The 25,300-nt window shown below is 39.4% G+C and overlaps 4 protein-coding genes across 5 annotated transcripts; all 4 read right to left on the bottom strand.

Annotated features, from left to right (window-relative positions):
• Window positions 1-627: 627 nt before the first annotated feature.
• Window positions 628-9,853, bottom strand: heatr3 (HEAT repeat containing 3). The gene is made up of 15 exons (XM_005727622.2): window positions 9,514-9,853; window positions 9,216-9,388; window positions 6,308-6,395; window positions 5,889-5,989; window positions 5,435-5,544; window positions 5,036-5,176; window positions 4,599-4,891; window positions 3,145-3,235; window positions 2,779-2,933; window positions 2,402-2,484; window positions 2,133-2,269; window positions 1,912-2,000; window positions 1,378-1,521; window positions 1,134-1,310; window positions 628-955 (listed from the first exon to the last, which is right to left on the bottom strand). Exons 1-15 carry the CDS (start codon window positions 9,652-9,654, stop codon window positions 842-844), a joined length of 2,037 nt encoding a protein of 678 aa, XP_005727679.1. The 5' UTR covers window positions 9,655-9,853; the 3' UTR covers window positions 628-841.
• A 142-nt stretch (window positions 9,854-9,995) lies between these two features.
• On the bottom strand, window positions 9,996-13,632 carry cnep1r1 (CTD nuclear envelope phosphatase 1 regulatory subunit 1). Its single transcript, XM_005727621.1, has 6 exons — window positions 13,511-13,632; window positions 12,863-12,934; window positions 12,637-12,710; window positions 11,608-11,717; window positions 10,384-10,438; window positions 9,996-10,293 (listed from the first exon to the last, which is right to left on the bottom strand). Exons 1-6 carry the CDS (start codon window positions 13,533-13,535, stop codon window positions 10,252-10,254), a joined length of 378 nt encoding a protein of 125 aa, XP_005727678.1. The 5' UTR covers window positions 13,536-13,632; the 3' UTR covers window positions 9,996-10,251.
• A 635-nt stretch (window positions 13,633-14,267) lies between these two features.
• Window positions 14,268-17,507, bottom strand: LOC102201392 (arylamine N-acetyltransferase, pineal gland isozyme NAT-10-like). The gene is made up of 3 exons (XM_005727620.1): window positions 17,401-17,507; window positions 15,867-15,908; window positions 14,268-15,310 (listed from the first exon to the last, which is right to left on the bottom strand). Exon 3 carries the CDS (start codon window positions 15,303-15,305, stop codon window positions 14,433-14,435), a length of 873 nt encoding a protein of 290 aa, XP_005727677.1. The 5' UTR covers window positions 15,306-15,310; window positions 15,867-15,908; window positions 17,401-17,507; the 3' UTR covers window positions 14,268-14,432.
• A 1,275-nt stretch (window positions 17,508-18,782) lies between these two features.
• On the bottom strand, window positions 18,783-25,196 carry LOC102200733 (arylamine N-acetyltransferase, pineal gland isozyme NAT-10-like). Of its 2 annotated transcripts, none has more exons than XM_005727618.1 (3): window positions 25,111-25,196; window positions 24,197-24,554; window positions 18,783-19,579 (listed from the first exon to the last, which is right to left on the bottom strand). In XM_005727618.1, exons 2-3 carry the CDS (start codon window positions 24,551-24,553, stop codon window positions 19,064-19,066), a joined length of 873 nt encoding a protein of 290 aa, XP_005727675.1. In that variant the 5' UTR covers window position 24,554; window positions 25,111-25,196; the 3' UTR covers window positions 18,783-19,063. The 2 variants fall into 2 exon arrangements, with proteins under 2 accessions (XP_005727675.1, XP_005727674.1); XM_005727617.1 differs by lacking the exon at window positions 24,197-24,554 and adding an exon at window positions 20,926-20,966 and having other exon boundaries at window positions 18,783-19,941.
• Window positions 25,197-25,300: the final 104 nt, after the last annotated feature.

Raw genomic sequence — 25,300 nt, 5'->3', positions numbered from 1 at the left:
TTCCTGAAATGGTTCACATAATGCAAGAGAAGAACATTGAAGAAAAAAAAATAAAAAATCAGGGTTTATTTCAAAAAGGGTATTCCTTCACAGCCTGATGACATATTCACACATTAATTTCATTTTTACTGAAATAAGCAAGTTTATGGATATTTTGTTGAAAAAGTCTAAGAAACCACTGCAAGAATAGCTAACAAGCTTTACGTGAATTTTTGTCAGTCACGTATGATGATATCCGCATTATGACCAAAATAGGGAATTCTGGGATTTAGACAGTTCAGATCTATGTATAATTTTACTGACAGATTAAACAAAATCTACAAAATTTACCGTCAATCTCCTTCAATTACTGAAAAAATGTGTATGCAGACCAGTGTCTTCATTGGAAAAAAACAACAACTTAGAATTCCAAAGTACAATGCAAAGTACAATAAATGCCATCAATATAATCCCCCTCATAATTATACAGATACTTTGAATAGATCAGCATTCTTGTAGAAGTACTGCAAACACCAACGTCAAGCCCGCTGGATTCAAAGAAGGATGCCCATAAGAAAAGTTGGTGCCAGATCCCACACCTGATCTTTCAAAAATGTTTCAATCAGACATGAAAATACAAACACAGTCTCAAAATTGTTTAAAGTTTAATTTGGGTGGGGAAAAACCTGCCAACTCCAGCATACAATAACGGTTATTACATTCCCTTCGCTCTGCACAACAAACAGTAAACCATCATTTAAAGAATATAAACATAAATACTTGTTGGTTTCACAACCATATTCTGTCTCGTTCTATGCTCCTGCTAGCATATTTGTCCAAACCAAACAGGCTTTTATAGTCCTCATTTTTTCAACACCATCTCCAGATAACCAATAAATCTTCTCAGGTTCACTCTGATGTTATCCAGCACACACAGCTGCTGAGGGTTGTATTTGCCTTTTCCTTCTTTACGAATCTGGTAGTGGAAAAAAAAAAATTGTTATTCAAAGGAGAATTCACACAATGTAGTGGCGAAATAAGAAAAAAATAAATGTGCTTCGTATATTTCCAGGGGGAAAAAAAAAGCATAGCTGAAAAAATATTGAGAAATTATCAAGCACACAGATCAGTAAAGATGAATTTATCTTTGGTACCTTGGTCTTGAAGACAGGCTGTAGTGCCTTCAGTGCAGGCAGCAGACTGATGTTTTTTGCAGCTGTCTCTGCCTCCTCTCCATCCGCAAACACATCAAACAAAGCATCAAGGGCTTCTCCATTTACAACGAGTTCAGGATCCTTTGTGGCAACTTGAAGCAACGCATTTCCGATCATCTGTGGAAGAAGAGGTTCTTAGAGGAAGAACAACTTTTCCAAAAGAATAAACGAGAGAAAGAGATACCTGCAGGGTTTCTGCAGTGCCCTTCTCTTTGGCTAATGTGCTGCCAGTGATGCCAAGAATGGCGACGGCGTTGACCCTCACGCTGACAACATCACAGCGGGTGGCCGTTTCGCTCAAGCTCATCAGCTGCTGGGGGGTCATACACTAGCAAAAACAAAAGCCAAACACATAGATACTGAGCTGTCAGGAACAAAAATTGTCAACAGAAGCAAGTGTGAAGTGGCAGTGGATTTTAAAGTTCAGTTCAAGGCGGAAATTTTACATTCAGGTCTGTTTTTATGCAGTTACCAAAGACGGAACTAACATATGGAGTATTATTCAACCTGTATACTCCTGTCATGTGTTCTGCAGCCATGATAACAAAGACTATATAATTAGGCACAGGGAAATGTAGAATCAAGCATTTTTATCATTTACCCTCAGCTAGCAGCTAAAAGTCGGGATACCTCGACCTCGGCTGCACAGACTTTGACCTCTTTTTGTAATCACCAAGACTGATTTAGCTGTTTATTTAAATAGTGGCGTCTTATCTACCTGTGGGATATTTTTGGAGGCAATCATCTGTAAAAGAGATCGCATGGCGCTGATGACAGCCTCTAGAAACTCCTCGTCTTTGGGAATCTCTGAAAGAAACATATAGTTTCGATTTGTAGTTTCCTTTCTCACAAATGCATACTCACTTTTTTGCCTTCTTTAAATAGAAAAATAACAAATGGTACTATAATACTGCAGAAGAAGTTTTATTAATGTGAGACCTGGAGCACCAAAGACCATAGAGGAGAGATGCTGTGCTGCTTCCTGCAGGGCTGTTGCACCACCCAAAGACTCTGCATCCATGGTGGAGAGGATACTGTGGAGGCAAGTCAGTGCCCGGGATTGAACGCGCTCCATCCTAAAAAGAAGGTGAGACTTTTTATTTAAAAATTTAGAGACTTAAAAAAAAATAATTTATTTATAAATGAGAAAGAATAAAGATAGTTAAACTCAGACAGTGAAGTTCAATGGAAGAAGAGAGGAGGATTACTTTTTTATCAGGCCTCTCCAGGAGGGATTTTGATGGCACAAATCCACAGTTTCCTTTTTAGGGAACTCTGTTTTCTTCAGAACCTTAAAAACAGGAAAATATGGAATATTATGGCAGCCCTTTTACATTTGGGAGTGGCTGCGTAGGTGCATATAAACTGTATGTGAAAGTGAGTTCTCTATGAAACTGTACAAACAACGCAATCCATTCAGCCTGGGGGAGAAGATGGGTGAGGTTCACCACATAATCAATCTAATCTGAAATTTGTATTTACAGCAATGCAAGCTAAAATGACAGCTTAACAACATTCACAAGCGCGTCAAAGCTTTGATGATGAACTGGCTGAGATGTGACTGAAGAAGCAGACTGTCATTTGCCTTTTGTGGTATGCTGTGGTTGATCAAAGCCCCATGAACTTCAGCTGACAAGCACAATGGAGACATCAGATTGGACACTCCATCACAAAGACCATCGGGACCCATGTCACTTTCATCACTGCTTGATTCCTCCTCCCACTCGTCATCAGAAGGGTCTGAATATGTGCACACACAGAGAGTTAATTAGAGAAATTAACAATGAAGATTTTTTTTTTTTTAATGTTCTCAAATGAGACCTTTGTGTGCATTTCTTGCTATAACAGTTTCTCCGATAGACAAACACATAGTTGGTGACTGTGTCATAGGAAATATATTTGATGAAAAGTGCCTGGGGTCAGCATGGCTGTCCGTGGCCACACCACTCACCGTCAGAGCAGCACATGTTGACGATGATCTCCAAGGACGTTTGCTGGGCTATCAGCAAGGCCGTTGCCTCCCTCAGCTCCTCCTTCCCCCTCTGGACAAAAACAATCAGCCATGTGAGTCAACATTCTACTAAAACAATGCCTTTTAGCACTCTTATCACCCAGTCTGGGTTCAGCTGACTGCCACAAAGAAAAATAATTCTACAGATGCATTCCACTATGTCCTTCTTGCGGTGCAGTGAGCATTAAAACCCAGTTCAAGGGTGTTGCTCCTGAAGGAATAAGTGTAAAACTGTGTTTGCATGATAAATAAATGGTTTACCACAGATGAATCTTTATAGTAGTACACCAGAACAACCCAAACAACCCGCAATATTAGAGGGTATTCTGGTACGTCACCATGAATGTCACCCACAATCCTAGGGCCTCGGCTCTGACTGAGCTTAGAGGGACAGCTCTGTCTCGCCGGAGTCAGGTCTGGGGACTGTCAACTTGGTGGAAGCCACAAGTTGGTCCTCAGCTGAACCTTGTTGGGTGTCCCTAATCTGCTCCCCCCTAAACCCGACAGTTTGTCTGCCCTGTCGCTCTGGCTCACATTTCAGCGTGACTCACACACCACCTTTTCACCAGGCATTAATGTGCACCTCAAAAACAAAACAAAGAAACCCTAACAACAAAAAACTTGAAACCAAATTGAGATTAACCCTTTAAAACACCTGAGAAATGGCCCTAAACTTTGACTTATGAGTCATTAGAACCCCAACCCTAATCACTTAAAATTGGTCTAAAAAAAGCCAAATGAAAGTAAGTCAGTTTTCTTCCAGTGAAAAATGCATAATAAGAGCCATAAACTCTTCTATCCCAAATGCCCTCTGTCAAGTACTGAATTAGCCAATAGGCAGCCACCAATGGTTTTACTTTAAGGGATCATTACAGCATCATGTACACCATGTTATAATTAAACCTTAATCAAAATGATACTTTATTTTTGCAGTGGATGCTTACATTGGAATTTTGAGTTTTAAAAAGCTTTGCTTCAGGTAGAATATACTTTTTGTTCAGCATAATTGGAAACATTTGCATTTTTACAGTTGAAAACACTTGTCCACGCTCTCGTGCAAAACAGAGCGTATGCTCTGTGCTGATGAATAAATTAGAAGACAATGTGCATATAATAAAATAATACTGGTCAATATCTCAGACTATTTTACATACGAGTGGAAGAATGCAAATGGCAATACATAAGGGTTTACTGATTTCAACCTCTATGCCCAGAGGCCCACAGGCTGAAAGTACAGAATTTTAATACTAAGCAGAGCATAATTAATTCAATGCCTATATAATGGATCAGACAGTTTAGAGGTATGAAACAGCCAATTCCTCAACTGTAACTGTCCTTGCTTTGGTTTTCTTAACTCTAAATGGGCCTAAGAGATTGCAAGAGTTAATACGTACAGGCAAGAGGTCAGAGAAGTCATTATCAACTTTCGCAGCTTTTCCATTCCTCTTCTGTTTAGGTGCTTCCTCCTCTTCAATCATCTCCTCCTCAGCGAGCTCTTCTGGAGCTTGGCCCTCTATGTCTGACACAGCTGGGGCGTTTCTGTGGCGAAGCTCCTCTGCTTGTCTAAGTTCAGGTATTAGCATACCTGCATCCAAATCCAGGCATTGTGATAAGGTAGCTACCACAGCGTTGACGGTCTCGGCCTGACGAGCAGCAGGCAGACTACTCTTCATGTTCCACAGCGTACCTGAGCAACACATCAGACAGAGTTCAGGCTCAGGAAGGGGTATGACACATTACAATTTACAGACTCCTGTGCTGGTCAATTTGTCTAATTGTGGTTAAGTTTAGAACAACAACAAAAAAAGACATGAAAAGGGACAAATTGTACCTGCAGCCAGTGTCCTGAGGAGAGTTTGTGTCACGCCTGGTTGAGATGACAGCAGCACATTCTCCAGGGCTCCGAGCACAGCAGTGTTCATGCTACAAAGCAGCTCTGGGTTATCCTCAGTCACAGTGTGCAAACAGTGAGCTGGGGAACACACAGAGGAGAGTGTGTTTAAAAGCTGAAACTGGGCACAAAAGCTACAAGCTAGCTTTGTTCTTGGAGTTCCTTGCTGGTGTTAGAACCATATTAATAGCACAGATGTGTTAAGCATCCTGTCAGTACTTGTTAGAGGTGTGTCGCCTAATAAATGAAGATGGTTAGAGAACACCTACAAAATGTACACCTTTATTTAATAAAATCTCAATGTTAAATAGCAAATAAGAATAAATGCTTTAGACATACCAGCAGATATGGCTAGTTCCAGGTTGTGTGGGTGTTTCTCCAGGCACTGAACAACCACATCCAAGAGACCGGATTTGTTAAACACAGACAACGCCTGGCTGCTGCTTTCACTGAAAGACAAACAAATAATACAAAGCATGCCTAGGTCAATAAGAGTGATTTATCAGAGACGATGTCAGAAAACTAAATTCAAGTAATAAACTCACAAATATATGGGGTTTTCTGGATTTCTTTTACTTTTATGTAGTTACTAGACATAGAATACCCTCATGAGCTGATCATTAACCAACAGCAAAGGACAGGTGAATGGATGATGTTTTGGCATGTCCCCAAAGATTTTACAGTCAGACCCATAGCAAGACCTGGCTGATTATGTATGTGGCCAAACTGACCTTTCTGAGCCAATAATAATTTTTTAAAAAGCCTTCTATGAAAACAAATAAGGTCAACTTACCACAGATTCCACAGCAAGTGTACAGCTTCATTGGCTACATCCTCCACTGCATTACTTTGGTCTTTCATCGACACAACGGCACTTTCAAAGCCAGCACAGCACTGGAAAGCAAATGTGTTGCAAATGTGAACAGAACAAGTAAAACAGGTCTCAATTTTCCAATCATTCATCTGAACATATTTAGATCATTTCTGACCCTCAAAAATTTGAGAAACTTTTTATGGCTAGTTTAAGTTACACAAAGGCCAACACTGAGCTTGGATTTGATGCCAGTGTCCACTTATATATAACCACAACTATATTTGCTCTGAGATACAAACTAATTGCTGAGGATATTATAGCTTGATGTTGCTGTAACAGCTGCTGATGAGGAGCAACTGAAGTGATGCGGTGAGCGAAAAGCAGCGATGGAGTCTCACCTCTCTAAGCAGTGCTGTCAAAGGAGTCATGATGTCGTGCTTCACCATGTCCTCACACACCTCCTGACCTCCACATGCACTCAGATTCCTGTCAAGGGAAGATACACACAGACGCACAGTCATCAGTCACTCAGAGGAGACTCGCGGTCAGAGATGCTGTTTGTAATTGTGTGTGTGTGTGGGAGAGGAAAGCCGAGGGGTGGGGGGGAGCCGGGAGATCCACTGTGAGCAATGGTTTTGTTTTGATTTCGAGGAGACAAAATGCTATTTAGGGTTTACTGAAAGGCCTCAAATCAGACTAGAGGTTAATATCAATATGACACACAGTACTGTACTCATCATGCACAGCATGGTATTACGCACAATGTACAATACTGTGCAAAAGGCTTTTCTTTTTATTGCCAATCAGTGCCTTATCAGATGGTGTTGCAAAGGGATTAAAAAGATCTGACAATACTTTTCTGCATTTGTAATTTCACAGCCAGGACCATATTTTACAGATGGCTGTAGACACTCACTGCTGTACCTCCCTCCCTGTACATATTGACAATTTGAAACAAAAACATTCAAATTTATATATCCATCTATATCTATTAGACCTGTTGCCACTTATTTTCATTCCAGTTCTTGTGTGATTTGGCATGTCTTAGCCTTTTCTCCCTTAAGAATGTCTTCTTGCCAGCCAAACCTAAACTGAGACCATTTCTTATGAGACCTTAGTGAACAGGAAATTGATTAACTAAAAGGCCAGATGTACTTCTCACATCTGTACTGGATTTGTTTTATTTCTTAAGGACATCACTTTCTGATACCGTTTCATTTGCTGTAAGCCTTACACTTCTTCTGTCATCCTCACACTTCTTTTTAAATAGCTATTTGGGAATGAACTTGTTGGTGCAAAAACACTATTTTAAAAAAAGCCTGGAAAACTATTGATCAAGCCCACTTTAAACAAAATGGCAAGCAAGGCTGTCACCTTGTAAGAAAAATATAAAGAAATAAGGGGTGGCTCAAGACTTTTGCACTGGATAAGTACTAGAAACATTCTGTGAGGTTTAATGCAGTCGCCTCACAGCAGAAAGGTCCTTGGTTCTTCTGCCCAACTGTGAACATTTCTGTGTGAAGTTTGGATGTTCTCCTTGTGTCTGTGTGGCTTCTCTCTGGATAATCCAGTTTCTTTCCGCAGTCCAAAGACATCCACAGTAGGTTAACTTGTGATTTCTAAACTGGTTGTCTGTCTGTCTGTGTTAGCCCTATTAGACTGCTGACATGTTCAGGCTACATCTCAGCTTTCACCCCATAACACCTGGGATAGGCTCCAGTCCACTCATGACTCTGAGGTGGATAAGCAGTTAAGAAAAGGGATGCGTAGATGGGTTTAGGCAAAGCAGCTCCCTGGATAGTGTGTAGAAGTCAACAAATGCCACCCACTCAGAGGTAAACGCACTGGACTATGAGCTGTGCTATTTGTATTCTTATATGCACCTCTCTCTGTGAAGCCCGAGAAAAGTTCAGTTCTGTAACACCACACTGACTGAAGTGATTGGAAGAAAAGAGCCATGATTACATTTTCTAATGTTTTCCAGGGCTTTTGTAGACACATTTCTTAGCTTTCTGCATTTTCTGTTGCAGTATCAACAGTGCTCACTAAAAACTAGCACACAATACATGTATTATGCATATAAGCAAAAGGCATGTGTAGCTGTATGTGTAACTAAAATATATATAAGGGAGCCAAATGAAACGGCACAATGTGACTCATCTTATTTATTTATTTATTTATTATCCAATAACACACTTTTAAAAACTGCAGAAGCATGTGACTGACAACTGACTTCCCTCTACCTGCACCTGACTTTCTTCACAGCAGGAAAAGCACTAACATTACTAATGTCAAGTAGTAATCTGGGGCACACAAATGGGAGAGAAATTAAGGCATGTGGTCAAGCAATAAACGTCCTCACTTGCTGTAATCGAGAGAAGAAAATATTAAAAGCATTGTCTTGCTGGCATAAACAGCCTCTTCTTGATGATTCTCACTCCATCGCAAAGTATCTACATACAACTACACTGTTAACCAAAGGAGGTTTAAACAGCCAGAATGATAATGTGAGGGTCTCACACCTGCCACTGAAACAACTCTGGCAACAACCCATGCCAGGAACTGACTCTTTGAGGTTTTCAGCAAGTTTCATTAGCTCTTCTGTTAGCAACAATTTGCTGCCCATGGAGCCTTGGGCACCCACAACTCATCATCTGTTTGCCAGTTGTCGGCCCTTTAATTTGTCACATCATCCATAACCATGGGCTGAGCTTCCACTGCTATGCGGATGATACACAGTTATCATCAGGATAACAGTCACTTCCCTCCTCTGTGCCTTGTAAACTGCCTAAAAGACATCAGAATTTGAATGTCAGCAAACTTTTTCAAATTGAATAACAATTAAAATGAACTCTTGGTTGTGGTTCCCAATTCAAAGCTCGAGAAGAGGGAGGTCTCTGGAGGTCAACAACATCAAATCTATCTCTAAGTCTGCCTTCCAGCACTTCAAGAACACATGTCCATACTAAAACCTTTATTCTCAAACTCTGCAGATGGCACCCTCACTCATGCCTCATCACCTCCTACTTTAACTACGCCAATGATGTTCTGTTTTGGTCGACCATCCCTATCCTTATACCTCCACCAGAGACTGCCACTTCTCTTGTGCCCTTGCTCATACAAATCACTGCAAACTGACAACACAGAAAAGTTCAAATATATTTTATGATGACCCCAGCACTAAAATGGCCTATTCTAGCAAAAAAAAAATAGGTCACACGTGTTGATTACTTGTTAGATGACCCGAGTGATCCAGGTCTTCGTCAAGTGACAGGAACCCAGATTATTTGTTACACCCAGACTCACCTGAGAGCTCCAGTGGCAGTCTCTCTGACAGCCAGGCTCCGGTCCAGCAACATGGGACCCAGGCGCCTAACAGCATCCCTCTGGAGGAAACCCGGAATGGTCTGACTCTGCTGCACCACCCGAGAAATACTGGCACATGCAAACTCTCGCACATCAGCGCTGGGACTCTGCAACTATAGGAAACGTGTTTAAAAGCACGTGACACCAGCTATTCAAAATGTTAGAAACTGCAAAAATAGGAGCTCTTAAACTCAAAGTTAGAAACATTCGTGTAAGAAGAAGCAGTGTATATTCCTACTTTCTCAAGCAACTCCGCAGCTGGACAGCTATCATCACCATGCTCTTCCTCCTCACCGTCTCCTTCCTTCACCACAGTCACCGGCAGCCCGACCGAGTTGAACTGCGGACGTTTAAACTTAGTGGTTTTACTTTTACCCATTTCACGTGATTATTAAAGTGCGAGTTGCGCGTATAACGCGGCGTTTACTCCCCTCTTCTTTTCTCTGACACTGAGTTTGTTGCGGATCAAGCACACGCTCCGGCTTCTGCCTTGTTGGAGGCCATGTGGAAGACTGTTCCCTGCCGTAAAGTGTTGGTTGCTAAGAGAAAGCACGACGCTGTCGCAAAAGCGCACAAGCTACGCATGTGACAAGCTCCATAGGAAGAATAGAAGGCAACAAGAAATAAAGAGACAGCCCTGATATGCCCACGTCTTATGAATTTATTTATTAGGCAAATAACCTTTAAAATAGAAACATTTTAGATAAAATACATGCTGAACAGAAACAGAAATATACCCTCACTCTGAATGTGTAAAATATGTCAACGGTTACATGAGTAAATCAGCAGCTTCAATGATGACGACACAGCAACACTGTTAAAAAAAAAAAAAAAAAAAAAAAAGGAAGGGCCTCTCAGTTCGTTCCTTTGCTGAAAATGCATTTCCCATCATACTTCATCTAAGAGCATCCAAAGGAATTAAAGACAAGAAGGCAATCAACAAAGATGAGGCCTGACAGAACCCAGGAGCGTGTGGTCACTGGATGTTTGGTCGTGGTTTCAGAATAAGTTTCCCCGTCTGCGAAAAGACAAGAAAAAATTAAAAATAAAATAAAACCTTAAATTTTAGTAAAATGGTAAAAAAATAAAAATCACCATGTTGACTCACATCATCACAGGACATGTTGTATTCTGCTAAAACTGTGCGGCAGCGAGCAGCAATACTGCAGGGGTAACGGTTAAAGACAATAACCAGGAATGGAAATAGGAATAAATCCACTATGTGATGTTCCTCAACCTGACAAAAATCAGCTTTGGACATCTGCTGATACCATGTACAAAAACGGAAACTATTGAGAAATCAATAAACTAAATTCTTTACTGAGACAAAGACGATGGGATTCCAGTCAAACAGGCTGTTTAGGAAGGTGAATGAAGTGACCTAGAGGTATCTGCATGGAACCCAAAAGAGCTGGTCAAATTCTCTAAATACTAAAGAAAGATGCTTCAGTGCTTTAATAACCTCCTACAACAAAATGTACACCAAACCACCCTTTATGAAACCAAAGTCCATTCACATCAAATAAAGTAATTAACATAGCTGACAAGTGCAGCGCAAATCCTGATTAACAGTGCATTTTCTATTCCATGACATAATCTCCTGATATGGTTTTGAGCCTTCAACAACAGGCTGTTAAACCCACATGTGGACTCTGACCACTACACTGCTTCTTATCAAGCTGTTGTCTTGTTTGAGGCCTGTTTACTTATAGTAGGAAAGAAAGCTTTATAAATATAGACTATGGGCAGAACTAAGGCAGGAACTAGACTGAATCCTCTCTCCAGTGGGAAGAGAAAATATGAGTTGACAGGATGGCCAATGTGGCAAACATTTCAAGTTATTTCATTTAATAAGATACTTATTTAAAACTAAAAGTAAGATTTTTCCCTCCAGACGTTCTCTTTTTATATGTCCTGCACAAAACATAAGATACAAAAGTATCTAAGACAAGCTTTTGTTGTCCATCTTAGTTTCACCATGGCAGACCCATGTCGACAGCATCCACCATGACACTGTTCAACTGCCTGATATGAGTATAATCAGATTTTCTGAGGACCCATGATCTTATCACAAAGGTCAAGATGAAGAGATTAGGAAAAACCACAGCCTGGGAATTATTTTATCTGCAAGGCAACATCAGGCTAGATGTAAATTGTAAGAAGTCAGTTTAATTTTCTCCACAGTAGCCACCAGTACACTACTGCAGATGTGTGTGGTACAGTAAATATAGGAACTTAACCGAATTAAATTGATGGGCAACTGTCACAGATACCTGATCCATGTACATGAGTCGCTAATTTGTATTTACTGAAGTAGAAAAAACAAGGATACATTGACGGCGCCACAACTCGTTTGTGTATTCCAGCGAAGAAAAGAGCTATTAGAGTGATGCAGCTGATGGTGAAGAAGGGATGATTCCATAGGGATGAAAAGAAAGATACCTGCATGACAAAAGGAAACAAAGCAACATCAATCCGGGTGAGAAAATATTTACTTTTACAGATGTTTTTTTTAGGATGTGATGACAACATCTAGCACCAGTGCTTGTGTCTGCTATTTTATGACATAGAAATTAATTAATTAATTAATTATTTATTAATTAATTAATTAATTAATTAATTAATTAATACCAAATTATTATTAATTAAAAGTGACACTTCTGGGTGGATGAAAAATGTATTTCTTTTTAAATGTAACTTTCAATTTTGAAATTTTTATGTTGCCACTGGCTTTACTTATGAAGTTATGGAGGCTCAGAAATGCATGAAAGACAAATGAAGAAAGACAAGATTTCAGCACGCCCATATGCACTTCAAGGACCTTTAACTTGGAGATTTAGAAAAGAATGAAGGTAAAATTTTGAATGACTTCATTAATCCTGTCAAAGACACTGTAAGATATAAATAAATACAAAAATCTGGAAACCATCTTCAAATTTGGCTGCTCTTCTATAGAATGAGGAATGAAAATTTTTCAGAAAGATTGAGACCTCAAACCATGAACACATCCAGGGAGACAAGCTAAACGTTCGAGATATGCTACAGCTGATGGAGATATTCAGACAGGCAGAGATAGAAAAGAGGCTTAAGGGACAGAAAAACTTCTTATAAGACTAGCCTAAAATTTGACAATGTGGTCAGTTATAGTTAAAGCACATGTGCAGACACTATACCTTGATTAGAACTCACCTAAACTGTACTAATACATGAACAATTATCTATTAATGCATGAGGCTGCTTTTATTGGATCAAAAGTTACCTAATGATACCACTTATCCCTGTTGGCCATACTGTTCAATACAAGGGATATATATATACCTCTGATTTCTCTTCGAGTCAGACTTTCTCGACAAATACTTACTTTCTGTGTGTCTGGGTCTATTAACCAGTTCCAAGCTCCAGTAGCTGTACAGACAGACACCACTATCAATATCACTGAAAGAAAACACAAGAACAAGATATTAAATCAACTCACCGTAGAGCTTTAGCTAATAGTTGCAGTTTGAGTTCAATATGAACTTCTTTCAGGTTAATTGCAATATCAAAAAGATGTCAACCATTGTAACTCCTCTGCTGTTGTTACTTACTTCTCCACCTGCCTGTGGCAGGTTGCAAACAGGAGACATACTCTGTCAGTCTTCTCTCAAAGGCCTTCAGGTCTGCAACAAAACAACAGGACCATGAGCAGACGCTGTGTTTGGACCAAGGATTACGCAGGTATCCCCAGAAAAGCTTTTTTTTAGTCTCTTCCCCAAAAGAATGTCATGAAATTGAATCTTAAAATAAAGCCAGCCTTAGCCCTATAGCTCAGTTGGTGTCATCACTCAAAGTTGTAAACTGAAGACAGAAACCCACCATTACTTAAAATGAAGCTCTTAAATGCCCTGTAGGTTTGCTACACTTTCACTTCCAAGCTGATCATATTCCTACATATGTAAAAATAAAAATAAAGTTGCTGGCTATGACTCTACGATCCCAGTTACAAAAGCGGGGGGATTTAACAATTAAACATGTGTTTGCGTGTAAATAATGAAGGGTATCAGTGGCTGAATGTTTTGTCAGTTAGGCTAACGAGCATGCTAAGAAAACTAGCCGGCTAACGCATTATTACGCCAAAATTTCACAACCCATCTTAAGACGTTTGCTCAGTAAACATTCCGTGGCTTTGGCTGCAACGGCTATACCCGCTGAAACTTTACATTTGATTAATTTGAGTCGCTTTTACTGTTGATTACCTTCGGCCTGTTCCAAGGAGTTCATGTCTGAACCACTGTCTATGGTCTGAGAAGCAGCTACAACACCCTTCCCCTCAGCTGTAGGACAGGCCTGCTGACCAATCCTGATCGAGTGTGTGCGCAGCTAATATGATTGGGTGTGACCCAAATAAGGGGCGGTGCCAACGTTGAAGTCCCGCCTGCTGCAGGCAAACTGCATGGACGGCAGGTTTCGCTTATGTAACAGTCAAGAAAACCTGGTTTCTATGTTCCAGAAAGCGCTCTTACGAATGGAAAGTAGTTTGATATGATTACATAAAAACTACATGGGAGAAAATGCAAGCATCTAATAGTTTGAAATCTTTGAGCAGACAGATTTGAGATAGTCCAATGATTGTTTGAATCCATCCACCCGCACATAGTTCAGGATCACAGAGATGGCATTGTTCTGGAATCCTATTCTAGCCATCACAATGGGAGAAGCAGGGGTACACCTTGGACTGGTCACCTTCCTGTCAGAGGGACAATGCAGACTTCAATTGATTTTATTTAGTTAAGACTAGAAATCAATTGAGTGATATTTGGAAAATGAAAATATGTTCATCTTGACCTTGATCTGTTTATACGTTTTACCGTTCTAGAAGCCTTAAAAACAAAAATAAAATAATAATCAAATACTAGACAATTCACTGATATGTTTTCTTCCATCTCTGAACTTGCAGAACTGTATGGAGGGGAAGATAGAAGGAAAAAAAACAAAACCAGACTGAAATGATGCCTTGACTTTTTTATTTTTATTTTTTATTTTTATTTCCATGCAAGTGTATCATTTATAGTCATACAAAACACATTCAACACCACTGATAATCTTTCAAATAAACAGAAAGCCAGGGAGCTTCATTCATGCCAGTGTTCCCAAGCAGGATGTATGAGGAGTAATTTTCTAAAATTCAAGGACTACTCTTCTGTTTACAGCCTGCATTTTGTTCTGCAGCTTCACTTTGAACTTCTCCATCAGCACAGCCTCTAGTTCATCTTCTGTTATGTTTTTCATGTTATAGAGATCAACACCTTCATCTGGCTTAAATATGACCTCACTGTAGATCAAGCCAACCAGCGCTGTGAATCCTGTGGGCGTCTGCAAAGAGCAGATGGACTTGTTGGTGAACAGTGAGGTGGGGTCTGTCTGGAGGTCATTGTTCACTTGAAAGAAATGATCTGGCTCACGAGGCTCCAAGCTGAAGCAGTGGATCAGTCGCGTCTCCTTCCGGTTGACCAGACTTGATTTAGCAAATTCTGGGTTAGGAACCTCCGTTCTTCTGCCAGTCTTCTCCAGCATCCACAAATTGTCCTTGCATATGAAGCGAAAGATGCCTCCATCCTGAGGCTGTTCCTTTCCAGAGATGAGCTCGAGGGGCTCCCGTATTTGGCCAGATAATCCAAAACTTACATCTGCTATATAAGCCTTCCCCTCAATGATGACCTTGTTAATGAGATGTACTTCCTGGGATTCAAAGTCATTAATGCTTGTGTCGAAAACTCTGGAGCCCAAGGTTGTAGTGTCATAGCCCATTTGTCTCAGCACCCAGCCAAACAGGTAGTTGTTCTCAAAGCACCAACCTCCACGGGTACCCCTCACAACCTTATTGAAGATAACCTCAAGGTCCATGATTATTTTCTCTCCACAGTGGATGCTGAGGTTCTCAAATGGAATGGACATAATGTGCTGCCTGTGGATCAGCTTCAGTGTTGCAAGATCCAGTTTATCATAGGAGCCATGGAAACCAATTCTTTTGAAGTACTCTTCCAAATTCATCTTGCCTGTAAAATGCAGGACAACACATTGATAATCATTTTAGGTCTGCAGCATGTCACTTACAAAGCTTTTTTTTTTTAAAAAAGAAAAGAAAAAAGAAAACCCCAACACCTTTCATTTTGTGTCACATCCTGTCAATTTGTAGGATGCAGCCAAATGTCCAACTCTAGGTCTAGCCTGGCAGGCTCTTTGCTTCCTTACAATCTAAGAATCAATGATTCAATTCAAGACGCCTAATCTTAATTAACATTTCATGTAAGAGTATCTCATTAAATTTATAACAATTAAATTTCATTCCAGTTTTCTGTTCATGTAAAGACAATGGAAATGCAAGATGGTGGAAGCATTAGTGTTTTAATAGGGCAGGTTATCCTACCCCTCATTTAACCCTTTCAACAGCTGCTTACCAATACTAGTCTTTGGGCTGTGCTCCCCCGGAAATGTTGAATACAATTAAAATGATCTGAACATTTTGCGCAAACATGTTTAAATATCATTAAATATCATTCTAATGACAAATGTTGACTATAACTAAATTAATCTGAAATTTTTTATCCTTACCTTATTTGATTGGTGTTTGATCAAGGATGTGTTTTGATGAGTCTGGAAGCAAAAACAGGATAAAGGTAAGTGAGCTACTTTATACTACAAAAGGAATGTATATAGCCAGTCTCATTCAATAATATGCATCGATCATGATGGTGATAGGGGTGGCGCATCCCAATTGCTTAGCTGACAGAAGCAATACACAAAACAAATAAGCTTTCATGAATGTGGCTCAGAGTTTCTGCTCCAATGAGTGATGAAAGCCTTTTCCCACAAAACAAACCATATCCTCTTTATTCCTTCTAATGAGCTAGGCTTATCCAGCTCAAGGGAGAGGTATAGTGAGCATCTGCAGCCATCTGTAAAACCCAGTGGACACACATGATTTTGGGCTGCATTTAAATCAGTGTTGGGGACCTTGCCAAAACTGGTACCATCAGAGTTTGATCCATAACACAATATCATTTGGAAGCCTGATTGGCAAAGGTTTCCTTTTTTTTCCAGCATGATAATGATCCCAAACACCCTAGCATTGTAGTCAAGGCATACCTGGATAGAGAGACGGGGGACAAAATAAAACAAAACAAAAAAACCACACACCACTTCACAATTGGGCACCACCAGTCATGGATTGGAGCCCTGAAGCTTTGAATCTTCTTCAGAAAGCCTGGGAAAACTATTCCTGAAGGCTCAATTATAAGAAAGCTTGCCTAAGAGTTCAAGCTGTGTTAAAGAATGAAGGGGGTCCACGTCAAATGTTGGCTTTCAACATATCTAAAGCTTTTTCTTTTTTAAACACACACAGCACCTATAAGCTAAAACGAAGATAACACTCCCAGCAAATACCTGTTTGAATAAATAAGAGGACAACTGGTAAAAGCTTCCTATAAGACATAAAAGTCCTTAACGGGTCTGTAGGTTCTCCTACACTGTTTTGTCTTTGGTGGAAAAAATAAATAAATAAATAAAGATAAAATAAAAGGACCCTGAAAGCCATCCTCTTAGTTTCTGTCAAGTCTTTTGAGTAACTGCAGACAGCATCATGGCGCCATGTCTCCGAGTTTGACACAGGGATGACAGTTTTCTTTTTTTGATGGCAGTTGAATTTGAACACTTGGCTGTGTGGTGGACCTCCGGTAGAACACGGCCAACACTGGTGTGTTGGAAACCCAGGTCTCTTTCATAAATGCAGTCACATTAGCGCAAATCCTAAACCTTAGCTGTGACATTTTGCGCAGGAGTATTTGGAGGGAAGGTTACTTGCAATAACTCCGTTTCAAAGTAAGACCATTAGGAGTAATTACTTGGCCTTGTTTTTCCCGCCGTCAAAATGGCGCTGGCCCCTGACTAAAAGGAGCAAAAAGTCTTGTTCACGGTAAAGTTTTTGCTCAAGAACAATCTGAAAAATATCTCCTAGCTTGACTATTTACATCTATTGCCAAAGTACAGAAACAGTGTGGAAAATGTATTATCAGTGGTCACTATTAGTTTTTATTTTAAGCACAATAGCTTCATGTGTTGTGTCACTGCTTTAATTAGTCCAACTTACCTGTGGGCTGGGTTGTGCCCTGCAGCTGCGTGCTGTCGGTAGCTAATAGTCAAACGGTGCGTGACTGTCAACGCTCAGCTGCACTTATAAAACCCCAGGTATCACCACTAGAGGCGCTACTAACCAACTCTTTACGAAATTCAATTATATTTATATAAACACTTTTCCTCACACACGGCTCCAGATTAAATAAGAGTTGTACCAAATCAGGTGCAAAGACTGCAACACTACAATCCACCTCATGCATTATTGGTCATGGCAAAATTCGACATGTTATTCAAATTTGTATTTCAAATCTAAAACTGGACTTTCGTTTCTTTGCATATAGATTTATTTATTTTTTAAATTGGTTTTGACTGCAGTAACATATTTTTGTAAATACTATAAAATGATTGGGAACTCATTATCATTGACTCAACATTAATTGATATCAGGTGCTGTTATTGATTTATTCTGTGTATGAGAATGAGCTGAAGGTTTCGTGGTTTAAGCCTTTTAATTGTACAAGCCAAACCACGCGCCAGGCAGGGGAGACAGAGAAAATACAAGGATACATAGGCTTTTATGATAATTAATCATCATAATATGGTTTGTAGTATTTTGAATTTTATTATTTGGGGGCAGGAGAGAAATTAGGTAGGTCTCGTTGGGAGAATCTTAATCGTAAAAGCAAACACCTCTATGTGTGGGTTTTATGAATGATTTCACTGTGTGCAGTGTTTGGCTTATCCTGGTTGGGAGTGTGTGAATCCTTTTGAGATCATGTAACTGGTATGAACAGCTGTTTTCTCCCAGGCTCCACTAAAGGTCTCGATTTTAAAGTGTAAGAGTTGGGAATTAAAATTTGTAATTTCAACGATATTCCTTGTTACGTTGCTCTGTTTTCGGGTCTCTGACAGGTCATTTATTGTCGCAAAATAATGACGTCACTTTGGCATATTTAATAGTTATTTCAGGCGTGAAGCCATGAGTCTCCTAACTTCATTCACGTTTAAGTACCACAACCAGCTACTTCTTATAAACACGTGAGATTCAATTCGACCACATTTATGAAAACAAAATAAAATATAGGTTTGTGTGTCGACAAGCAGAGGTAATTAGAGCTGCATCTGCTTATCCACGGACGAGACTTGCGGTTTTGGTCACTGATATGAATAAATTAGTGTTATTAGACAAATTTTCACGCAGTTAAACACTGCACCATGTCTATTATACCACAAGGTGTCGTTATCGTACCACTTACCTCTTTCCAAGTCGAACAACTGAGGTAGAAATGTTTCTTTCAAGTGACAGAACATGATTTGTTGTATTTGTTTAATTAAATATATACAATTTCATAGTTGTATTTGAGAAATGCAAAGAAAAAGTGAATTTTGGTACTGATCTCCTTATGTGGTCACTAAAATATTTCCAACTCTGGACCTGCAAAAGTGTGTGTGAATAAAATGAAACAACACATTGAAAAAGTGACTTTACTTCTTTCAGTCATAGAAATGCATCATATGAAACGTGACATTCAATGTGACTTATAACTTTTCAAAAACAGAAATTTTGCAAAGCTTGATTTGCAGAATTTTCCTTAGGGATTAATAAAGTATTCTGATTTTAATTCTGATTACTGTTTTAAAGCTTTTTCAAAGCAGGACGTCTGCTGGTTAATTCTCTAAAGTGTGTAGCATGCTTTTTTGTTTACAGCCTTCAGTTTGTTCTGCAGCTTCACATTGAACTTTTCCCTCAGAATTTCTTCTAGCTCATCATCTGTTACATTTCTCATGTCATACACATCAACACCTTCCTCTGGTTTGAAGGTGACCTCACTGTAGGTCCAGCCAACCAGTGCTCTGAATCCTGTGGGTGTCTGCAAAGAGCAGATGGACTTATTGATGAACAGTGAGGTGGGGTCTGACTGGAGGTCATGGTTTACCTGAGAGAAATGATATGGCTCACGAGGCTCCAAGGTGAAGGAGTAAATCACCTGTGTTTGCTTCTTGTCTAACAGACTTGATTTAGCAAATTCTGGATTAGGAACCTCTGGTTTCCTGCCAGTTTTCTCCAGCATCCACATGTCCCCCTTGTCTATGAGGCGAAAGACACCCGCCGCCTGAGACTGCTCCTTTCCAGAGATGAGCTCCAGAGGCTCCCAGAGTTGGAGTGACACCCCAAAACTTACATCTGCTATATAAGCCTTCCCATCAATGATGACCTTGTTAATGAGGTGTGTTTCCTCAGAGTGATATTCACCACCAGTAGGGCTAAAAACTCTGGAGCCCAGGGTTGTAGTGTCATAGCCCATTTGTCTCAGTACCCAGCCAAACAGGGAGTTGTTCTCAAGGCACCAACCTCCACGGCTGCTCCTCACCATCTTGTTAAAGATGACCTCAAGGTCCATGGTAATCTTCTCTCCACAGTGGATGCTGAGGTTCTCAAATGGAATGGACATAACATGCTGCCTGTGGATCAGCTTCAGTGTTGCAAGATCCAGTTTATCATAGGAGCCATGGAAACCAATTCTTTTGAAGTACTCATCCAAATTCATCTTGCCTGTAAAATGCAGGACAACACATTGATAATCATTTCAGTTCTGCAGCCATCTCATTGACAACGCTTTAAAAAAAAAATACATTAAAAAACCCCAACACCTTTCATTTTGTGCTACATCCTGTCAATCTACAGGATGCAGCCAGATGTCCAACTCTAGGTCTAGCCTGGTATGCTCTTCGCTTCCTTACAATCTTAGATCAATCATTCAATTCAAGACACCTAATCTTAATTAACATTTCATGTAAGAGTATCTTGGTGGCACGGTGATTAGCACTGTATCCTCACAGCAAGAAGGTCCTGAGTTCAATTCCACCATCAGGCCACGGCCTTTCTGTGTGGAGTTTGCATGTTCTCCCCGTGTTTGCGTGGGTTCTCCCCAGGTACTCCGGCTTCCTCCCACAGTCCAAAGACATGCACTTTGTGGGGATAGGTTAATTGAAAAATCTAAATTGCCCATAGGTGTGAGTGTGAATGGTTGTCTGTCCCTGTGTGTTAGCCCTGTGACAGACTGGCGACCTGTCCAGGGTGTACCCTGCCTTTCACCCTATGACAGCTGGGATAGGCGCCAGCACCCCCGTGACCCTGAAAAGGATAAGCGGAAGCGAATGGAAAAAAATGGATGGATGTAAGAATATCTCATGAAATTTATAACAATTACATTTAATTCCTGTTTTCTGTTCACGTAAAGACAATGGAAATGCAAGATGGTGGAAGCATTAGTGTTTTAAACAAGTGATCCTAGCTTCATCGTTTCAGCTGCTTACCAATACAATTCTTTAAGTTGTAAATGGTAGTAAATGATAAATTCTTATTTTTTCATGAAATAATGTGGTTTTTATGGGTACAGCAATTGTTGACTTTAACTTGGCATTTACTGCACAAATTAATACATTTTAACACCTTTCTTTTGGTTAATACTATAAATATCATTCTAATGACAAATGTTGACTATAACTAAATTAGTCTGAAATTTTTTATCCTTACCTTATGTAATTGGTGTTTGATCGAGGATGTGTTTTGAGGGTCTGGAAGCAAAAACAGAAAAAGGTAAGTGAGCTACTTATGGTTTTTCTTACTATGCTGCAAATCCATCTCATTTCCCTTAAAGCTTCAAAAGCAAATCCTGCAGCTTTTTTGAATCAAGTCTGATAAAGATGTCACTTGCAGTCATTGCAAATCAGTATATTTAACACTTTTCCTTTCTTTAAAGTAACAGAAAATAACCTGCAACAAGAAATGCGGAGCAAAAATGTTTAACCTTACTTTGTTTGATAGTGTGATCAAAGTTATTTTCTGAGTAATATATCTGTGAAGGCAAAAAAAGAGGGCAGTAACTGATCTCTTCTACTTGGTGAACTTCATGCAATAAAGTGGGTGAGCTTAAACAGCCAAAAGAACCTGACAGTATATTACTGATTTACTTGATCATAAGTTAATCAGTGATAGAGTTTGTGCAACTCAGCTGCTTCACTGAGAGAAATAGTGAGAAGTCAATGCATACATGGAAATAAGTATTTATAGAATTTTATCCATGCAGTTATTAAAGTTCTTTCAGCAGCACATTTAAATTCTAATATATACACATTTGGAAAGAAGAAATAACGCATCCCTCGCCTCAAAAGAGAAAAGTCCAGTACACAGGCAATAAAACACACCCACATTAATACAATAATGTCAATGATTTTGCAGATAATGACCGATATTATTCATATCATGGCAATTTCTATGATATTACAAAACAAAATAGTTTCTCTTGAATGTGATCATATGAAAGAATATATACTCTGGTTCTTTTACAGTAAGTCCTGTTGTTGGTTTTACAAAAGGTTTGTTATTAACAGGAGCTTGGTGGACAGACCATTCATGCAGAAAGTTTGAAATGGGTGAAATGTGAGGTTGATTTTATCTAACAACTGGATGTGTACGAGCAGTACAGCCTGATTAGAACTCACTTAAACTGTAATATTAGAAGCATAATTGTCTATTAAAGAACATGGTCAGTTTCATTGTACACTACTAAAACCAGCAAACTGTGGCAGGATAACTGGTAAGTTTAAAGAAAAACAAAAGTTCTTACTGGGAGGAAGACTGTCAAAAGCATATTTTCTGTTGTTAAAAGAGGATGATTTATTTATGTATTGTCTGTCAAAGGACCCACCCACTGCAGGGATCATAATGTGTTATGATCCCTGCTCCCTTTTGAAGAGAATAATTGGTAATGACAACATCATTTTTGTAAAAGCAAGAAACCTTGACACAGAACATAGAATAAAACAGCAAAGTATGTTTAATATCATGAAACCCAAAGAGCCACTGTCCATTCAAGTCTGTTAAAATACAATTTAGGTTATTCTATCAAACACACGTTGATCTAAGAGCTGCCTGTGGATGGCCAAGATGAGGATCTGAGTCTCAGTCGTGTAGAGGTAGAGGCGTTGAGGACAAATCATTTGATATACAAACGTCCTTGTATAAACCTATGACACTATAACAACTTCACAAAACAGGACATTTTAATACTGTGAATTACTCAGTTACCATATATAAGCATTATGATCATTTTACAATGGTGAACAGATAAACAGGTAATATAGTTTGAAAAATAGAAATATTCATGGAATCTTCTTTCTTCATTTCAAGATCAAAATGTTGCCTTTGCAAGAATGTTTTAAGATTGAATTTATTAAACTGGAGAGAAGCAGTGTGCATATTTTCTTACTCTTTCTAGCAATATATGATTTTTTTTTTTGTCAGGATGTCTTCAGATTTGCTCAGTTTTCACCTTTTGCTGTTTTACAAGGTTGAGGATAAATACTATGAAATAAGTTATCTTAGTTTAAGCATTATGATATATGGGATTAATAAATATACAAACATAAAACAAAAAAAAAATGTGACACAAAAACATTCAAGGTAGCTATAAATATTAAGATCACTACACTCACTATTATATCCAGAAAAATACAAACATGGTATGTTTTCCCTCATACTGTAAATCATTTTATTTAATGCACAGATACCCTATGTACTTTTAAAATTAGGGATAAAACTCAGATACGTTTTAAGCCTAATTTACATCTTCTGACAGACTTCCCATAATGCACTGAGCATTTCTCCTCTACTCCCTTCTTCTCACTTCCCACTATAATACAATTCCAAATAAAGCTACTTTCAGCTGCTCCCTTATTTACAAGGAGCTGCCACAGCAGGTGGCTCTACCTTCGATTTGTCATTCCTGGTGGAAACCCAAAGGGAAAAGCAAATGTGTAAACTACTACACTTTAATAACACTAGAAATTAAAATATTTATACTTGCATATATACTTGCATAGCTTTACTGTTGTTAGGTATGCTGCATCTATTTATATTTTCCTGTTTAGTGTACTTTGCTGCTGTAACAATGTTCATAATTATGTAATGATTATGTGGATAATTGATTGTTGTGGTGTTCTCTGTATTATTGTAGGGTCTTTACCTTGCAATATAAAGTGCTTTGAAGTGACTGCTTTTGTGATTTGACGCTATATGAATACAATAAAATCAAATTGAATAATTGGAATTCAAATAGAGTTGTTTTTTTATCGTTCCATCATTCAGTGCACATTATTTAGAGCTCATTTATTTCTGTTTTTATGCAACTACAATTCTGAAGATCTAAATAATTTAATTCATGGAGTTGTCAAATATTTTATTTTGCTGACGAGCTTCAACATAAAATGTTGATATGTCAGGATTGTTTTCAAAGTGTGTACCAGGATTTGTTGCTCATGAGCTTTAGTTTGTTCTGCAGCTTTATGTTGAACTTTTCCATCAGAATTTCGTCTATCTCATCATCTGATATGTCCCTCATGTCTAAGACATCAACACCTTCCTCTGGTTTGAAGGTGACCTCACTGTAGGTCTTTCCAATCAGGGCTCTGAATCCCGTGGGAGTCTGCAAAGAGCAGATGGACTTATTGGTGAACAGTGAGGCGGGGTCGGTCTGCAGCCTGTGACATTTATCTACAAAATGATCTACCCCGCGAGGCTCCAAGGTGAAGCAGTAGATCTGCTTTGTTTGCTTCCTGCTCACCAGACTTGATGTAGCAAATTCTGGATTAGGAACCTTTGGTTTTCTGCCAGTCTTCTCCAGCACCCACATGTCCCCTTTGTCTATGAGGCGAAAAACACCCGCTGCCTGGGGCTGCTCCTTCCCAGAAATAAGCTCCAGAGGCTCTCGCACTTGTGATGACACCCCAAAGCTTACATCTGTTATATAAGCCTTCCCATCAATGATGACCTTGTTAATGAGATGAGAATCAAGCGGGCCAAAGTCATTGAGGAAACTATTGAAAACTCTGGAGCTCAGTGTTGTCGTGTTGAAACCCATTTGTCTCAACACCCAGCCAAACAGGGAGTTGTTCTCAAGGCACCAGCCTCCGCGGCTGCTCCTCACAACCTTATTGAAGATGACCTCAAGGTCCATGGTGATCCTCTCGCCACAGTGGATGCTTAGGTTCTCAAATGGGATGGACATAACGTGCTGCCTGTGGATCAGCTTCAGTGTTGCAAGATCCAGTTTATCACAGGAGACATGGAAACCAATTCTTTTGAAGTACTCACGCAAATCCATCCTGTTTGTAAAATGCAGGTTATGACACCTTTTGTAATATTCCTCAGATAAGACACAGGATACTTTACACCGGATCATATTATACTGAATTTAGTGATCAGTCCTATATCAAGTTAAAAGTTGCACTTATATATGCAAAGTCGACTCCTAAACATGTTGTAAAGTAGTTTATCACGGACTTGTTTTTGTTTGTTTTCAACAATTCGGTGTAACTCAACCTAAACATGCTCATGACGCGTATCTTCCTGTTTTATCACATTTTGCACATTTTGGGTGGTGCGTTTTGTACAGATACGGAACGTGCAGGCCTGCTTAACTTTGGGCAAGTTTTTCAAGTGAGTAAATTATGTAAAACGAGAAAGGCAATTTCGACAAACGTTCATCCGTGTGCCTGTAAAAGTATACCCTACTTTTTTGTCACAACGATCAGATCGACAAATACGCATACTTTAGGAAACATAAAGCCCGTTGGGCGTGCCTCCCACCGGACTGTTTCCTTTAAGAGTTTAGTGCACTCTTTACTTCACTGATCTCTCTTACATAACACAGCCGCTTACCTTTGGACTTTGAAGTAACCTGCAGCTCTGCGTTGTTGTTCTGGGTGGCAACTGAGAGTAAAATATGACGTCGTCGTCAATTTTCAGTTTGTATCACCGCTAGAGGGACTACTAATCAAAGACTTACGTAAATCCTCTTTTTATTTTACCTTTTAAAATGATTACTCACGTTTTCCCCTCACACAACTAC

Source organism: Pundamilia nyererei, unplaced genomic scaffold, assembly GCF_000239375.1.
Source record: "Pundamilia nyererei isolate P.nyererei 1_Seehausen unplaced genomic scaffold, PunNye1.0 scaffold00025, whole genome shotgun sequence".
Classification (NCBI taxonomy): Eukaryota; Metazoa; Chordata; class Actinopteri; order Cichliformes; family Cichlidae; genus Pundamilia; species Pundamilia nyererei.
This window is presented reverse-complemented; position numbering and strand designations above follow the sequence as displayed.

Coding starts and splice junctions, on each gene's coding strand:
- LOC102200733 (XM_005727618.1), bottom strand. CDS start 24,553: ATGGATTTGCGTGAGTACTTCAAAAGAATTGGTTTCCATGTCTCCTGT. Junction 19,580..24,196: donor TCATTGATGGGAAGGCTTAT/ATAACAGATGTA, acceptor GGGAAGGCTTAT/ATAGCAGATGTAAGTTTTGG.
- cnep1r1 (XM_005727621.1), bottom strand. CDS start 13,535: ATGAACTCCTTGGAACAGGCCGAAG. Junction 12,711..12,862: donor TGCCACAGGCAGGTGGAGAA/GTAAGTAACAAC, acceptor GTTTTCTTTCAG/TGATATTGATAGTGGTGTCT. Junction 10,294..10,383: donor ACAACATGTCCTGTGATGAT/GTGAGTCAACAT, acceptor GTCTTTTCGCAG/ACGGGGAAACTTATTCTGAA.
- heatr3 (XM_005727622.2), bottom strand. CDS start 9,654: ATGGGTAAAAGTAAAACCACTAAGTTTAAACGTCCGCAGTTCAACTCG. Junction 5,177..5,434: donor GGAACTAGCCATATCTGCTG/GTATGTCTAAAG, acceptor TGTGTTCCCCAG/CTCACTGTTTGCACACTGTG. Junction 2,934..3,144: donor CAACATGTGCTGCTCTGACG/GTGAGTGGTGTG, acceptor GCACATATTCAG/ACCCTTCTGATGACGAGTGG.
- LOC102201392 (XM_005727620.1), bottom strand. CDS start 15,305: ATGAATTTGGAAGAGTACTTCAAAAGAATTGGTTTCCATGGCTCCTAT.